Here is a 15,626-nt window from a genome sequence, read left to right on the forward strand (position 1 = left end):
ATGATATAATCTATGTTGCAAACGTCTACCTAGACGTCTGTATATGCGCGCTTTGGTGGAGCAATCTTCACAGAGCTCCCGGGAGAAGAAACTAGATACAACTGAATATTTAAAGAGGAACTCTGACGTCTATTCAAGTCGTCGTATACCGAGGGCCAGAAAACAGCGCAGACGGCATCTTAGCTTTTAAAGACCGCCATTTTGCTTCGAAGCACCATTCTGTTTCAGAGCACCAGGACGAGCCTTGGGTTTTGAGGCTGTCCCGAAGCCATTGACACGTCCGTATAGCCATTTCAGGGTTGCAGTGCTCAGCGCCATGACAATGGCGCTCATCGCGAAAAGACCGACGCGGCCTTCGAAGGGCACCTGCTCAAAGATCGGATACGGGTACCTGCCATTGTTAGTAACCGACTGCTCATGACTGAGATAAGTATCCAGCGCACCATCCGTTGTACTTGTAGCATCGCTCGATCCAAATCCAGTAACATAACGCGATTGCGCTTGATAGACCAAGGGCTGGTACGATACTGATTGTCCATGGAGGGGAAAGAAGTAGGAGATCGATCAATAACACAATAGCTGGTACGGCGTGAAAACCAACATCTGCAGAACGATATGATATTAGCTCAAGGATACATCTGGACAAGAGACCAGCTTGAGGACTTGCCAGCGTGCATTGGAATATAAGCCCAGTCCGGTACCACCAAGCGCTCGTCGATCTTATAGTCTTCGTCAGGAGCAGTACTGTGGATATAAGAGTGCTCGACTACCCACTATGCGAAGACTCCAGTATAGAACACTGATAAGCACCTCCATCGGAGCGCTACATATCGACAAGAGGTTCTTAACGAGGAATAGCCGGGCGGACAGGGTCAGATCCGCCAACAGCGCGACAGCAAAAGTGAGAGTCGATAAGGCAAGACCGATAACGGTCAGATACTGAAAATGCCAACCATAGGCTTCGTTACTGCCGAGCAATCGAGGTATTAATATGCGGGAATTCCAATCCCGTGGCATTGGAAAAGCTTACGCGCGATTAGGATTCTCGTGCATACTGAGGTATTAAGTTAGTCCAATAACCACCCCAGATACAGATCCCTATCATCGTCATGAAGATATATAAAGGAAACCCCAGGTCACCCACAATTTGAACGAGCCGATAAAGCTGGCTAAACCGATTAACTTGAGCAACGTCAGCCATGGAACAAACACCCAAGGGACAACATCCAAACGGGCACAAGCTCACGTGGACCAAGGCAGAGAATCCCCGGGAAGGGCTGGACATCCGTTGGACAGGATGTTTTGCAACCACGGAGGACGCCATGATTAAGAAAATTACGTTTCAGGACCGAATCCTATAAATTGAAGATGTCTACCTCTCTAAAGGTAAGATAAAGATAGGCTAAAGATACGGTACTCGTTTGGCAGGAAGTCAGCAGAACAAAAGCTGATAACGCTAACCAGATCGACCTGCGTCATCAGACCCCCTTGTCCCCAGGCGTCCGACCAGCACCGACGCTAACCGGATTGATCACTAGCCATAGCTGCCCGGAGATGCTGGCTAATGACATGACCGGGTTATCAGTGCTCTGGATCAGCTTAGCTGTTAACAGTCTAGTTCAGCCATTATCAGCTCTAGTTATCGCTTTCTCCACATTTGAAACTCGGAAAGCGGGACACGATTGATCGAAAGTGCCGATAACAGAAGTATCCAACGAGCAATGGCGAAGGGGATTGATTATTTTGGGTTTATCTGTGATTCTGCATCTCTATCTACCGTTCGGTATTATCCGCTGGCCCAACTTCTCCGCTTTTCCTTGCTTCAGTTTCATCTCTTCTCTTTGTTCTCTCCTTCCAGCAATCTTCTCCTCAGTGTCGCTAACTGGTGCTTCCGCTACCCACTGCACGCCTTGTCAAGCTTGGCTGACTGTGGTACAAACAGCGTCAGTTCGTCTATCAAATTCCACGGCTCGATGAGTACGAACACCAGGCGCGGGTGTCTCATAGATTATCGCTACCTATCCAGTTGGACAAAAAGATCCCCACGACGGAAAAAGTCACCGATTGTCATTCTCCAGGTGTCCTGAGGTCCTATCGTGTCCGTATGGCGGCCATACTTTACAGAGTACGAGTTATCGATTCATCCAGTCGCTACTGCTATTTTTTGTCGGATCTTTGCACTCAGCCAAATCACTCAAGTCGCACTTGAAGTGCAATGCCTCGTCCTAGAAGGCCCGGTGCACCTGAGCCAAAACGAAGATCTCGGAAGGGTTGTTGGTAAGCAGTCTCAGTCTCACCAAGTTTTTGTTTTGTCAGTTGCTTAATGAACAGGTATCTAGGCCTTGTAAGGCGCGGAAAGTCAAATGGTATGCTTCCTATTTCCTGCTACTTTGCCTCTGCTCCACATCATCAGAATTCTCTATCTGACAATGATTTTAGTGACGAAGAGAAGCCATCTTGTCTCAACTGCCGCCGTCAGAATGAGAATTGTGACTATAGTATCAGGCTGAACTGGGAGGGTAGAACAAGGCGGAAGTCTTCCGTTAGCTCCCCAAGTTCTCAGTCTAGTGGTCACTCTGCTCATCTTCTCTCTTTGGCCGTGCTGCCTTCGGATTTCGCACAGGTGGATTCCCTTGGATCAGGTCAAGGAGAGGGCAGTCCACAGGAGTTGACTCCACACAACGCAGTTTGGGCCACCGCTTGTGGATCATCTCTGGTGGCGAAGACATCGTGCTCAAGAGAGCTTGAGAATAGCCATGAAATTCTCACCTCTTCTGCTTATTCAGATCATTTGGGCAATAGCTTCCCATATATGAGCGATAGAACTTCAGTAGGAGTAACGTCATCACAAATGAACGATGCAATCAACTCACGGCCCGATACGTCGCCGCAAATGATGACAATGCCACAGGAGACACTTTCGTCCTTCACGTCCTCAACCCGTCACCCTTCTGAAGACGTTGCCTACCCAGATACAAGCTTGAGTATCAGGTCTCTTGCTACCCTAAACTTCTCGCAGTCCTCCATTCTATCATTACCGCTCTCGTTCATACGAGAATTCCCCATGGAGACCCATCGCTGCATACGTCCTTCGATAGTGCATCCGCGTCAGACGGGGAACCGAGGAGAGCGAAATTCAGTCTCGAGTGGATCGCGTAATGATTTTCCCTTTGACACCAATGACGACCGTCAGGCAGGGGTACCATCTCCGCGCCACCGATTCTCATTCGCACATTCAGATGTTGTCGATATAGATTCTCCTAGTGCAGTACGAATCGAGACTACCATGAAAACTCCCGGCTCCGCTCCTACAGAGACTTATTTTACCAAGGTCATGAATGGTCCCATTGCCTCTGAAGACTACATGTACAGCTTGCAACGTGATGCTGAAGGCATTTGTCAGCGTGATATATACCAGCCCTCCGAGCGTTCATCCTCGGAACGAAAGTGGTCTGCTTACTTGACTAGTGTGACTGATAATTACGGCCTCGACCATGGCCGTCCCGACTTGGATTTGAATCAAATGGACGATCATTCGGCTATCGACATCAATTACGCTTTGGACCTGATCAATCCAGAACGCCAAACCCGGACTACTTTCGAATTAGCGTCTGCCGACCATGGACTTGCAAATAGTGTTGGATGCGGGTATTATGCGTCCCCGGTTCCCATCAACATTCCTCGGTACCTGTCACCCTTGCCTTTGGCCTTGGTAGAAAAACCCATCAACTTGATGTACTTTCACCATTTTCTCAACCATACGGCCAAAATGCTGGTTGCGCATGATTGTGGGGACAACCCCTTCATCACCGTTTTACCGTCAAGTACGCTGCTTGCAATCTCATTATTTGTGATATGTCTGACAATAGATAGTGGCAATTGGGGATTCCAATATCTTGAACCTGATGCTAGCCTATTCCGCCAGCCACCGAGCCAGGTACTTGAACCACCCTGAACCTGCCAACCGGATAGCACACTGGGTCAGCAATGTCTTTCCGACCCTGCGCATAGCACTCGAGGACCCGGACCAGAACATCACGGACAATCATCTTGCTGCCGCCATTATGCTCTTATCTTTGAAGATCATTTCGCCAAGCACATTTGAAGTACCAATTCCGTGGCAGAGCCACCTGAAGCTCGCTCGCGACCTCTACCTTGCACGTGGAGTGCAGATGGCATATCCTGGGAATCGAGTCGGATCTTTTCTTTCACGCTGGTTGGAATATATTGATGTCATGGGATCTCTCTCCTGCCGAGACAATGAGCCTCCTCTGTTTCTGTATCAGTCCATTGTTAGTGCATGCTCTACCCATCCGGCAAACGACGATTTCTTCATCGACTGCTTCACCGGGTACACAGCAAAGACTGCATTGTTGCTGTCACGCTTGGCCAAACTAGTTCACCAGTGCGAGAGAACCCGCGTTGGTAGTCTGATTAGTGTTGATCCTGAGCAGAGGCCTTCGTCGGATATCGTTTTTGAGGCCGAATCATTGCTTGCGGATTTTCAGGTAGCCGATAATATGGCACGGATCAACAGCCGACATCACCAGGAACCCGTGTCTGCGGATATGTGGGCGATCGATCGATCATTCCGATACGCTGGGCTGGTTCACCTTCACCGTCGCGTGCTCTGCAGTCCATCAGCATCCGCTCCCGTATTAGAGGCTCTGGACGGTTTATTCAAAGCACTGGGGCAACTTGAACGTGGATCGGCCGAAGTCGGAGCATTGTTTCCACTTTTTACCGCTGGTTGTGAAACCCGAGATCTACAACAACAGGCCGATATAATGCAGAGAGTCAAGAACTTGGAGAAGACAGGCTTGAAGCAGGTACGTGGTCGAAGAATTTCAGTTTAGCGCAATAACTAATGCTTTTGTTGCAGATTCAGAATGCTCGTACGCTCATGCAGCGTTGCTGGAATGAAGACTTGCCGTGGAGTTCTCTGGCGCAAGGAGAATTCTTGGGATAGCCCGAGGTCCTTAATTTCACGAATGTGGAGATGTCTAGGAACAATAACTGAGACAGTCATGAATAAACATTCTTGTGGAGATTAATCATCACTCATGGAAAAGTATCTTTGCTGGGTTACTTCTATAAAGAGTCATGTCCTCCCAGCCCCAGGACTCGTAGCAAACGGCAGCAATCTATGCAGCCTTGAAACAATCTCTGGGTAATCATCGTCGTCCTCCGCTGTAATTAGGCCATGTCGGACAAAGAAGTCCACCATGACACTTGCACTCGCGGGCTTAAATCTCCCCTCTGCCATCGCATCCAGCACCTCCCGCACATCCATTAGATGAAACGCACAAACATCCTCCTCGTCCACCGGGTTGAGAACTACCTCAGGGCCAACCTCAAGATCATAAACGTACAGCAAACCAGGATTCATTAGTCCTGGCTCGCCACCCGCCCGGTCATCACTGATATTGAACCACGTCACCGTACCGGCAGCATGCGCCTTCCGGACCACGCTCTCTTCCATCCCTGCCTCCTCCTCCGCCTCACGAACCAAACAGTCCATCGGCATCTCGCCCGCCGCAACACCCCCCGCGACAGCATTATCCAGCATCCCCGGATACGTCGACTTCTTCGGATTCCGCTGCGGCACCCAGATCTTCAACCCGGATTCCGTCCTTGTGTACACAGTCATGTGCACACCGCGCCCCACAATCCCGAACAGGGATATAGCCGAGCGCTCGATACTCACGGGGAACCGGGCCCCGATGATGGGAAACCGCTCATCGCGTGGCTTGCCCAGTCTGGGGAAGACGCCTCTTGCTCTGGCGAGCGCGATAAGGGCATCGAGGCTGCGCTCGCAGCGCTCTGTCCAGGTTTCTTGCTCGCGCGCATGGTCTTGTGGAAGGAGATGAATTTCCTTGTGCGGGGCCGGAAGTACATGGAAATCTTCTGTCCACGGCATGCGTTCAACGACAGACTCCACGAGGTAGCCGTGGGGCCTGCGGTCGTTGGGGAGGAAGAATTTCCATAGTTTGGAGATTTGTTGTTCGTAGGCGGCTGTTTCACCGGGTTGGTTGTAGGGGAAGCTGGGGTTGTTAGTGGTAATTCAATAAAATATAGGGTAGGAAAGTTTACTTGTCACAGTCTTTGACTATTGCTAATATCGTTTTCTTCATTGTGGTTGGTTTATTATTGCCAGTGGGAGTGTTGACTTGTGATGACATTTTTTGAGGCCCCACTATCAAAAAAGATATTTTTGGGTTCCGCGGCCCAACGCAAGCGGTAGATCTATCCGATCTACTCTTCAATGAGAATGTCCCTGGCCCTGACATGTTTCTCATCAACTTTGCATTTGAAGCATGACCTATTCTGGGAAACACGTTGTTTCATCCGATCTGGCACAGAATACATAGCCAGTAAACAGCAAGACATTGTCTAGCATTCGGCCAGAATGTTTTAAATGTGACAGGTTTCAAAGAGGATGAGCTATTTCTCACTGTCAGACATTGCGTATATCAGTATATCAGAACATTCTCAGTGAGACAATGCGCACACTTCCAGATTACACTCATACCGTAGATGCTTAAGCCTGATAGATCAAGACCTCAGTTCCTGTGTCACCGAAGGACAATGGATTAGTGTTCATCACTTGTACCTTTATGCCTTCCTTGTGGTGCTGACACCATCTCTCTGGTCCGGTAAGGCAGTCTCTGGTATCTGTTGGGAATGCCCAGCTTTGGAGAGTACCAAAGGTTGTCAAGGCATTGCACTGAGCAATTACCAACATTGTGGTTGCTTCCCGGACATATAGGGCACTATATCTCAATCAACTGATCATTAGCTCAACCAACTCAGTATAAGTTGCTAGATATCAAGCTATTCGCAGTCTGCTCTTCTCTCCTCTTCTCTTCTCTTATCATAGCTGCCCTCCTGCTCATCATAGAGCTGTTTTGCACCTCGGTTTCACTCAAGCACTTCCCACACGCTTCATATATTGACATCATATACCCAGTAGACCTCCTAAGCAAACGTCAGTCAAATCTAGATCACCGAGACACTGCCTATATTAACAACTCACTAGGACATTCTCAACATAGTGTCTCAACGGACCGGTATATGCTGTCTTTATTGCTGATAATTCCTTTGTTTCGCTTCCAAAACGTCTCACCAGACACTCACTCCTTGTTCCGCTCATACTAACATCAGCCTCGCATATAGGAGCTTTGGGATTGATGCACATTCTGCAACATTGTGGACAAAGGCCGTCGTAGAAGCCTTCACGACTTTCTCACATATAATCGCAATCTCTTCTCAAGTAGAATTCACTTAGAAGTGGGAAGTGAACATTCCGGAGGAGTCTACTCCCATATTGTGTTTTCATATCTGCTGCAGACTCCGACTTAATCCTTTCCCAAAATGGAAGGATGTGTTCCCCTCACCATCGGCCCCATCTTCTCTCTTATAGTTCTGTATTCTCTCCTGCTTGGTCTTTTCATTCTCTTTCGTCGTCTTGATGCCGTAATTCTGGCCATGGCTCAAGCCTGTCAAGCTTCAGGAACCCTCTGCTCTCCGGCGAACAAGGAAACTCAGCATGAAGAAAACAACACCAGCACAGAGGACAATGACAACACTACCTCTGAAAATGTCTCCCCCCAAAGCTTCTCTCTTTCATCTGTTTATTTCGAAAAGACCGCAGTAGTCGTACTCAATCCACGAAAATGCTCCAACATCCTGGACAGTCAATTGGACGATATTAGAGTCCCGACTCTGCAGCCTAAGACGCCCCAGAAACGGATCCATCTCGCTGCCACCGATCCGAACCAGCTGAGAACGGTATCGCTGCAACGTACGAACTCTGATGACCTGCTTGATGCCGGCATAGAGGACCTGATGATTCCAGTGTTGGAGCCTGAACGGGTGAGTGATCTTAACGTAATAGCTGGTTGTGCTGCTTCTGACACCTCTTTCTCAGAAACCTCTGATCGTTGCTCGTGTACGCAAGACTTCTGACGTCCCGAAGCCTTACCGACCAGGGATGGACACCGTTCCCTGGGATGGCAATATCCACTGGGCCATACAGGGATGTTCTATATTTGAGAATCAGCAAGAAGAGGCCGATGCCTTCTCTTATCGTCCGAACCTCCTTTCTCGGCAACCCGTTTCGGATCTCTGGATATTCCAGTACGGGCTCCGATACATTCCTGCTGGACGGGAGTCAAATGTCTTTCGCACTGTCCGCATCGAGAAGCTCGCGTCAAACGTGTCTCTGAACCAGGTACTGCCATCCGTTTCGGGTGAGATCTACTCGGCTTCTCTCTGCAACACAAGCCCTATTACTGGGTATAACACTGCTATCGTTGTGTTTGTGCTCGAGAAGGACGCCCTAGACTTTGTTCAGAAATCAAAGGAAGGACTACCTTTGGGCTTCTGCATCGCCAGCGTTGCTCTCGTTCACACTCCGACTTACCCCATGACGTCCCAGATGAGCCAATTCATTTTTAATCAGGGCTACACCCGATGCCTGGTAATCAGCCACCTTCGGAGGTCATTGAGGGAGGAGACTTACCGCGTACTGAAGCGGTCTACCTACTACAACTATATTGAAAGCGTGGAGGAAGGACAGATGGTGGGAGATATCTATGTTCGTTTCTATTCAGTCAAGATGGCCGCAGCAGCGTATGATCTTTTTCAAGGCCATCCAAGCTTCGAAAGATGCAGCATCAAGTTTCTTAGAAAGGCGGCGGAGTGAAGGCTAGTCATCATGGCGATGAGAATCGGGTTGGCGGTTAGTCTAGGCGTTGGTATTTTCTGAACAGGTTCTGGAAACATCTCTCATGTTTGTTCATTATTCATCATCATCCAGTAATGGCGGGCCCCCTCATAATCCCCTCTCTCGTGTTGGGCTGTGGCAAGTCCCGAGCCAAGGACGTCCAGTTTCAAAGAATTCGGTCGGACAAGTGGCCGATAAAGGCTAGCATAGATTGCACTTCGTATTTGTGGTCAAACCGCCATGCATCAGCAGAATCCCGCGCGGCAAGGAGCCAAGGACACGCTTTTCTTCGGACTTAAGGAAAAGGATTGCATATTCCTCCACTTTGTCTCCAACTTTAACTTTCTGCACTTTCTGCTAGCCATGCTTTGGCATCGGTGCTTTTAAGTTGTTTGAAAATAAGATTCCGCGACGGTGCTGTTCATATTTGCCCTAAGTCTGTAGTCATTCAGTGTATCAAACCATATAATCAGAACAACACCACGTATATGTGGCGACGGAAGTGGTCCAGTCAAGCCTTGAGCAAGCCAACAAACTTGGAGATGCCCCGCGGGGTTTTGGCCATCCCGCGCTAAGTCTCCCGCTTCCGGAAAGGAGAGATGGGGGCCCGCACTTGGCGTTCCTCTAGTACGAGAGGTGTGCTTCTTGCTTATCAATTAGACTAATTTTTGGAGTCGAGGAGAATTCCTGGTTGATCGTCCACGCCGGTCATTGAGAGGAGACTTGTCGGGGAATTTGTGGAAACGATGGTGTCTCGCCAATTGCCATCCGCCGCAGCTCCCCTCAGTGATGATGATCCTTGTTCAATGCCGTATGTAGGGGTGGAGGGACCTTGCTTATTTCACGCAATATAATAGAGCTCCTAAAGATCAGAAGTTGGAATGAGCGACACAATTTTTCTCTTTCTTTTCCTCGCCTACCCCCCATATCTTGTCCTGTCTCCTCCCCTGCCATTAGTTTCTGTCTCCCATCCCTATTCCCCCTACTTTACTCCTAAATACATACTTGTACTGCCGTGATTAACCGGCAAGATATCATCATGTCACAACCCACGGATGAAAAAGCATCTGTCGACCATGTACCCCGAAAATCCGATGCGGAGAAGGGTTCTGTGTCGCATGAATTCGCCCCAAAATCAAAGCTCGACCTCTTCGAAGATCCCGATGAAGGGCTCAGTCCGGAGGAACGAGCTAAGATAGTAAGATCACTTCAATATTTGAAAGACTACTTTTGGCTGACCGGCCCTAGGATCGCGCACTCGTGCGCAAGCTCGACATCAGATTGATCCCATGGCTCAGCTTGTTGTATTTAATCTCATTTTTAGACCGGTATGTCCTTCTCACTTGAACGCGACGAGCTATACTGACTCTCCAAGTACGAATATTGGCAATGCAAAGCTCGCTGGCCTGCAGAAGGATCTCAATATGACCAATGACCAATATAACGACAGCTTGACCATTTTCTTCATCTCATACTCAATCTTCGAGCCGATCACCAATGTCCTGCTCAAGAGATGGCGACCGAGCAGGTTTATACCTGCTATCATGTTCGCATGGGTAGGTGCTACATTGTACATACAGCAAGTTCGAGCTAATGGAATCTAGGGCATATGTATGACGTTGATGGGAGTTGTGCATAACTGGTCCGGATTGATGGCGGTGCGTGCCTTCCTACAACCCCTTCGTTGATCAGGCTCCTACGTCTGTTGTCATCCGATATGATCTTAACAATCAGCAGGTCAGATGGTTTCTCGGACTCACCGAGGCCGGTCTCTTCCCAGGGGTCGGCTACTTCCTCTCCTGCTGGTACAAGCGAACAGAATTCGGTGTACGCATGGCCATCTTTTTCTCTGCGGCTGCGCTCGCTGGCTCTTTCGGAGGTCTTCTCGCTGCTGCCATTGCTCAGATGGATGGAATTGGCGGCAGGCCAGGCTGGTCGTGGATTTTCATCCTTGAGGGTCTGGCTACCATCGTCGTTGGCGTCCTGTCGCTTTGGATGGTCCATGACTTTCCCGATGAGGCGACCTTCCTGTCTGAGGTGGACCGTAAGCGTGTTCTGCGCCGCCTTGCGGAGGACCAGCAGTCTAGTGCGGAGCATGAGCAGTTCAAGATGTCCTATTTCTGGGCTAGTCTAAAAGACTGGAAGACCTATACTGGCGCTATCATTTACATGGGAGCCGATGGATCCTTGTATGCATTCTCGCTTTTCGTGCCGACCATCATCAACCAGCTGGTGAGTTTGCTTAGTCAATTCGTGATACCATATGCTAACAGAGTCTAGGGTATGTTGCGGTACATCTTCATCGAGTGAATCGACTAACAAGAACAGGGTACACTTCCATCAAGGCCCAGCTGCTCAGTGTTCCACCATACGCAGCAGCGGCCATTGTGACTGTTGCAGTAGGTTTCATCGCTGACCGCACGCGCCAACGTGGTATTTGCAACATCCTCGTCTCTTTCGTCGGCATTACTGGTTTCGCAATGCTCCTCGGCTGCAAAACAGCCGGAGCACGGTATGCGGGAACATTCCTTGGAGCCATGGGCATTTATCCTGCCATTTCGAATACCATCTCCTGGGCCAGCAACAACACTGAAGGTGAGCGTCTCCAGGTCCATGAATATTGCAATATCTGACAGCATGATCTAGGTGTGTACAAACGAGGTGTAACGCTTGGTATCGTCATTGGCTGGGGTAATCTCAACGGAATCGTATCCTCCAACATCTACCGAGGCAAGGACGCGCCCAACTTCTACCCAGGCCATGGTACCGTGCTGGCGTATTTAGTCCTGTTCCAGTTTGGTGGTTCCCTGGTGCAGTATCTGCTCCTCAGACTCGAGAACCGTAAGCGTCTGCGCGGAGATCGGGATCATTGGGTTCAGGGACTGGATCGCAGTCAAATCGAGCTTCTTGGAGATAAGAGGCCGGATTTCATTTACACGCTTTGAACGCGATATGATTGCTGATGATCGATAAATACCAATGAGATATGCAACTTCCTTAGTTGAGGCTGTACGAATGGCACCTGGTAGTTGAGGGAAATGTCGCATGTGCCAACTATCCATCCTTGCATCTTCCGGGGTATCTCCGGGAAACCATATCAGGCAAATCGTCATGGGGGCTAGTGGTAAGTGGCTCCGGCTTGATGTAGAAGGAACATAGATATGGGTCTACGCGTAGAATATATCGTTCCGTATGCGGGTCCACAGGCGTAATTCTCGCCATTGGTGTCCTCAGCCCTCCATCCGATACACATTCACAATATCCTGATTCTTCCTCGGCCCCTTGACAACATGTCGACTCGACCAGCTCACAACTTCCCCAGACTCAGGCCGTACCCGGAACGCATACGCAGTCCGGTACATATCATTGATGCACAGATGGTTCCCCCTCGCCATAATCACAGCCGTGTCCTCTTCCGAGGGAACGAGCGGCGGCACCGGCGGCGTGACAAACGTCGACTCCTTCGCGTCCACCGTCTCCGCTCCATCCTGCCCCTGCAGCTGCCTCTGCCCCTGCCCTTCAAAATCAAAGTTGTGAAACAGGTAATCCGCCTCATCCTCCTCTTCCTGGGCCTCCGGCTGTTTGGCGGTCGGCTTCACCTTCACAAACCAAACACTTATCCCCCCGTTCTCCCCCTGCCGCCAGATGTACTTCTTCGTCCAGCGAAGTCCCGGCCCGAATGTGTTCGGTAGCTCGCCCTCCTCGCGGTAGATCACATCACGGCGGTCGGAGGCCGCGGAGCTGTGTCGCAGAGGGTGGAAGGATGCTGTGCCGCGGAGTTCGCCGTTGATGTCGCGGGGGTTGTCGCTTTGGAGGGTGCGGAGGAGGGACCAGCGGCGGGAGGGTTGGCTGAGGGAGGCGAAGATGCCGTTCAGGAGATTGGGGGAGAGATTCGAGACGCGACTCGGAGGCATGGTGTCTGTGGAGTTAGTTAGGGGACAGGATGGTGTTGGATCAGTCATGTTGGGTATTCCATTCAGTTGTGTGGATGTTGACAATTCGGTACTTTCAGATGAGGTGGTGTGTGGTGATGAGTTCTGGCAGACTGGGAGAAGTGGACGGGGCGGGCCGCGGAAATCCAACTCCCTGCTAAGTACCGTCTACACTCTACATACACTCTACGGCCTTCAACCAATGCGGGCAGCAGCAGAAATACAGAATCATCGTTATCAAACCAATCCTTGACTTATACTATCATCCCATTTTCTCTACAGCTGGCTTCCCCATCAAATGTCTCTGACCCACAATAACTCCACGATACCGCATCTTGCCCTGCTCCAAGATCTGGAATGCAGCTTGGATTCCATCTTTGGTCATCGGCCAAGTCATGATGATGGGCCGGATTCTGTGCAGTGACACGAACCGCAGCATCTTTCGGACAGACACACGCGATGCTACCGCGGATCCTTGAATCCGAATGCCGTTCGAGATAAGCGGCATGACTGGCAGCGGGGGTTGTTGCGTGCTCACTGTCAGCAGATAGATCGTACTGTCAGGAGACATGAGCGGAAATACTCTGGAACTGAGGTAAGTTACAGTCTCTTGCACTCAAGGATGGAGGCACTAACTTGGAAAAATCAGGCGGCTCATTTCCACACCAGAGAAGATGCTTTACTGGCCGCACAGCATCTCGCACAGCACCGTTCTCAAGTGTATGGAACTCGTTCGCTCCAAGGCCCTTCGCCTCGTCTTTCTTTGCGGCGGAGCTCGAGAACACAACCACGTCACATCCTAGCTTCGACGCAAACTGAATCGCCATATGCCCTAGTCCCCCGATCCCCTGGATCCCGACTCGCTCTCCAGGCTTGATATCGTAGCATGTCAAAGCAGACCAGACTGTCGCTCCGCCGCACATCAGCGGAGCAGCATACTCAGGCTCCAGGTCATCCGGAAGTTTGACCAGCATGCTCTCGTGCCAGACGGCGTGGGTAGCGAATGCCCCGATTTCGGTGTTCTCCTTGCCGTACTGCTCGCGCTGCTGGCAATACTGATCGTGGCCTTGCATCATAACATTACCATCGATCGAAAAGGTGTAGAGGCAAGTAAAAGTACATACCGCTAACGCAGAAGTCGCAATGTCCACACACCTTGCGCACCCACCCAAAGCCAACCTTGTCGCCGGCCTTGAAGGTAGTCACTGCGCTCCCGACGTCACGGACGGTGCCTGCGCCCTCGTGGCCAAGGGCAATACCCTTGTGCTTGAATAGCCGGTCCGTTCCGCAGAGGCCTGCGTGCGAGATCTCAACGAAGACTTCTGAGGGCTGGATTGTGCGTCTGATCGTGTCGGGGTTGACGTCTCCGCTCCCGGAGCCTTTGAAGACATTGAATTCGATAGTTTTGGACATTGGTACGGCTTTACAATGATATATTAGATTCTGGACTTTGCTGTTGAGGGGTAGGTGTATATTGTTTCCTATCTGACCGGCCATCGTAAGACTTCTATATCGCACGCAACGTCTGAATGAAGTCATTATCACGCTTTGAGGACATAATGGCGTCGACGGTACCGGTAGCAGCTTGCTACTACTGAACTATGGCCTTATTGGCGGACATATTGTCCGTCTTGATGACTGCAATGATGCTCTTCATTCACGATGAATCAATGCGTCACTCGTTATGTGGAAACGAGTTGCCTAGAAACTTTAGACATATTCTTTAACTCTTGGACTTCAGTGGTGAGAGCGGATTCGAGGAATTTCTTTCATCCTCGAAACATGCCGGGTAGCACAAAGGGACACGATTTGCATTTATCGCACAGTGAACTCCCGAAGGAACTCTATTGTCTTCAGTCTATATTGTTGGCATTCACAAATCAGTGCTGCAGGCAATCTCCTCCATCTCATCCAGATTCTTTCTCACTTCCTCCAGCTTGACCTTGGCTCGTGCGATGCAGTCCCGTCCCAGCGGCAAGCGGAGACAACCGGTCTTGCCAGCACCTACACCGGTCCCCTGCACCACATCGATGATCCGCTCAACTGCCTTGACCGGATCCCCTGCCTGTTTCCCGTTGCTGCTCTGAAAGACTTGTAGGATCTGGTCGATGGTCGTGCCTTCGTACGCCGGGTGCAGTCCAGCGGCTGGGGTGGCATAGGCCGATAGGAAGTTCGTCCGAAAGGCACCAGGCTCCACGATGAGAACTCGGATATTGAATGGGGCGACTTCTTTCGAAAGGGACTCTGAGAAACCTGGTGATTGTCAGTCGAATAATAATTTCGGACTTCCTTCTGAACGTACCCTCTAGAGCGAACTTGCTGGCCGCGTAGAGTGAGCACGCAGGCTGAGCCTGTAACCCTGCGATACTGCTTATGTTGACAATCGTACCGGACTTCTGGGCACGCATGAACGGGAGAGCGGCTTTGATGACCCGCATAGGTCCGTAGACATTGGTGTTGATCTGTTGGTGGATCTCCTCCTCGCTGCGATCGTCAGATAATGCTGATGCACTCCAAGTTCAGACGAGTCATGACAGGGCATACCTCATATCCTCCACACTCCCGAGCAAAGCATAGCCTGCGTTGTTGACAACGACGTCAATGCGTCCTTGCTTCCGGATGGCATCCTCGACTGTTTCCTTTGTGTCTGGTCGCGTCACATCGAGCTGCAACCAGGTCCCGCCTAACGACTCGATCTGGGGATAAGTCTGCGCTGCCTTGATAGGGTTTCGAGCGGTCGCGACGACTCGATGACCGGCTTTTAGCACGGCTTCTGCGAGGACAGCCCCGAAGCCGGATGAGGCGCCGGTGATGAGCCAGGTTTGAGGTGCTGCCATCGTACCGGGTGTTTCTGACTTTTACTATTGCGATCGATCTCTTGATTGTCTTTCTTATTGAAGTGACGGCTTATTTATGATATATATACCTTGTACCGGAGAGAAGGTGTTGGGACTGATGACTCAAAT

At 50.4% G+C, this 15,626-nt stretch overlaps 8 protein-coding genes across 8 annotated transcripts, besides 1 other annotated feature; 3 read left to right on the top strand and 5 right to left on the bottom strand.

Annotated features, from left to right (window-relative positions):
- Positions 1-186: 186 nt before the first annotated feature.
- On the bottom strand, positions 187-1,324 carry NFIA_022800 (putative integral membrane protein; the record flags this gene model as incomplete). Its single annotated transcript, XM_001265465.1, has 7 exons — positions 187-391; positions 444-638; positions 664-727; positions 771-967; positions 1,031-1,054; positions 1,145-1,182; positions 1,247-1,324. The coding sequence occupies 7 exons, from the start codon at positions 1,322-1,324 to the stop codon at positions 187-189; spliced, it is 801 nt and encodes a 266-aa protein (XP_001265466.1).
- Positions 1,325-2,215: 891 nt separating this feature from the next.
- On the top strand, positions 2,216-4,969 carry NFIA_022810 (Zn(II)2Cys6 transcription factor; the record flags this gene model as incomplete). Its single annotated transcript, XM_001265466.1, has 5 exons — positions 2,216-2,277; positions 2,340-2,366; positions 2,440-3,824; positions 3,874-4,829; positions 4,883-4,969. 5 exons carry the CDS (start codon positions 2,216-2,218, stop codon positions 4,967-4,969), a joined length of 2,517 nt encoding a protein of 838 aa, XP_001265467.1.
- Positions 4,970-5,101: 132 nt separating this feature from the next.
- On the bottom strand, positions 5,102-6,134 carry NFIA_022820 (putative thiamine pyrophosphokinase; the record flags this gene model as incomplete). Its single annotated transcript, XM_001265467.1, has 2 exons — positions 5,102-6,044; positions 6,094-6,134. The coding sequence occupies 2 exons, from the start codon at positions 6,132-6,134 to the stop codon at positions 5,102-5,104; spliced, it is 984 nt and encodes a 327-aa protein (XP_001265468.1).
- A 710-nt stretch (positions 6,135-6,844) lies between these two features.
- Positions 6,845-6,873: a microsatellite.
- A 501-nt stretch (positions 6,874-7,374) lies between these two features.
- NFIA_022830 (uncharacterized protein) lies at positions 7,375-8,707 on the top strand (the record flags this gene model as incomplete). Its single annotated transcript, XM_001265468.1, has 2 exons — positions 7,375-7,875; positions 7,931-8,707. The coding sequence occupies 2 exons, from the start codon at positions 7,375-7,377 to the stop codon at positions 8,705-8,707; spliced, it is 1,278 nt and encodes a 425-aa protein (XP_001265469.1).
- Positions 8,708-9,767: 1,060 nt separating this feature from the next.
- On the top strand, positions 9,768-11,673 carry NFIA_022840 (putative MFS transporter; the record flags this gene model as incomplete). The annotated part of the gene is made up of 7 exons (XM_001265469.1): positions 9,768-9,926; positions 9,977-10,056; positions 10,104-10,284; positions 10,333-10,386; positions 10,466-10,964; positions 11,057-11,323; positions 11,375-11,673. 7 exons carry the CDS (start codon positions 9,768-9,770, stop codon positions 11,671-11,673), a joined length of 1,539 nt encoding a protein of 512 aa, XP_001265470.1.
- A 285-nt stretch (positions 11,674-11,958) lies between these two features.
- Positions 11,959-12,642, bottom strand: NFIA_022850 (uncharacterized protein; the record flags this gene model as incomplete). The annotated part of the gene is made up of 1 exon (XM_001265470.1): positions 11,959-12,642. One exon carries the CDS (start codon positions 12,640-12,642, stop codon positions 11,959-11,961), a length of 684 nt encoding a protein of 227 aa, XP_001265471.1.
- Positions 12,643-12,922: 280 nt separating this feature from the next.
- NFIA_022860 (NAD(P)-dependent alcohol dehydrogenase) lies at positions 12,923-14,073 on the bottom strand (the record flags this gene model as incomplete). The annotated part of the gene is made up of 3 exons (XM_001265471.1): positions 12,923-13,197; positions 13,265-13,726; positions 13,785-14,073. 3 exons carry the CDS (start codon positions 14,071-14,073, stop codon positions 12,923-12,925), a joined length of 1,026 nt encoding a protein of 341 aa, XP_001265472.1.
- Positions 14,074-14,533: 460 nt separating this feature from the next.
- On the bottom strand, positions 14,534-15,497 carry NFIA_022870 (putative short chain oxidoreductase/dehydrogenase; the record flags this gene model as incomplete). Its single annotated transcript, XM_001265472.1, has 3 exons — positions 14,534-14,913; positions 14,963-15,144; positions 15,205-15,497. The coding sequence occupies 3 exons, from the start codon at positions 15,495-15,497 to the stop codon at positions 14,534-14,536; spliced, it is 855 nt and encodes a 284-aa protein (XP_001265473.1).
- Between the last annotated feature and the right edge of the window lie 129 nt (positions 15,498-15,626).

This window comes from Aspergillus fischeri, genomic scaffold (genome assembly GCF_000149645.3).
Source record: "Aspergillus fischeri NRRL 181 1099437636249 genomic scaffold, whole genome shotgun sequence".
In the NCBI taxonomy this organism is placed as follows: Eukaryota; Fungi; Ascomycota; class Eurotiomycetes; order Eurotiales; family Aspergillaceae; genus Aspergillus; species Aspergillus fischeri.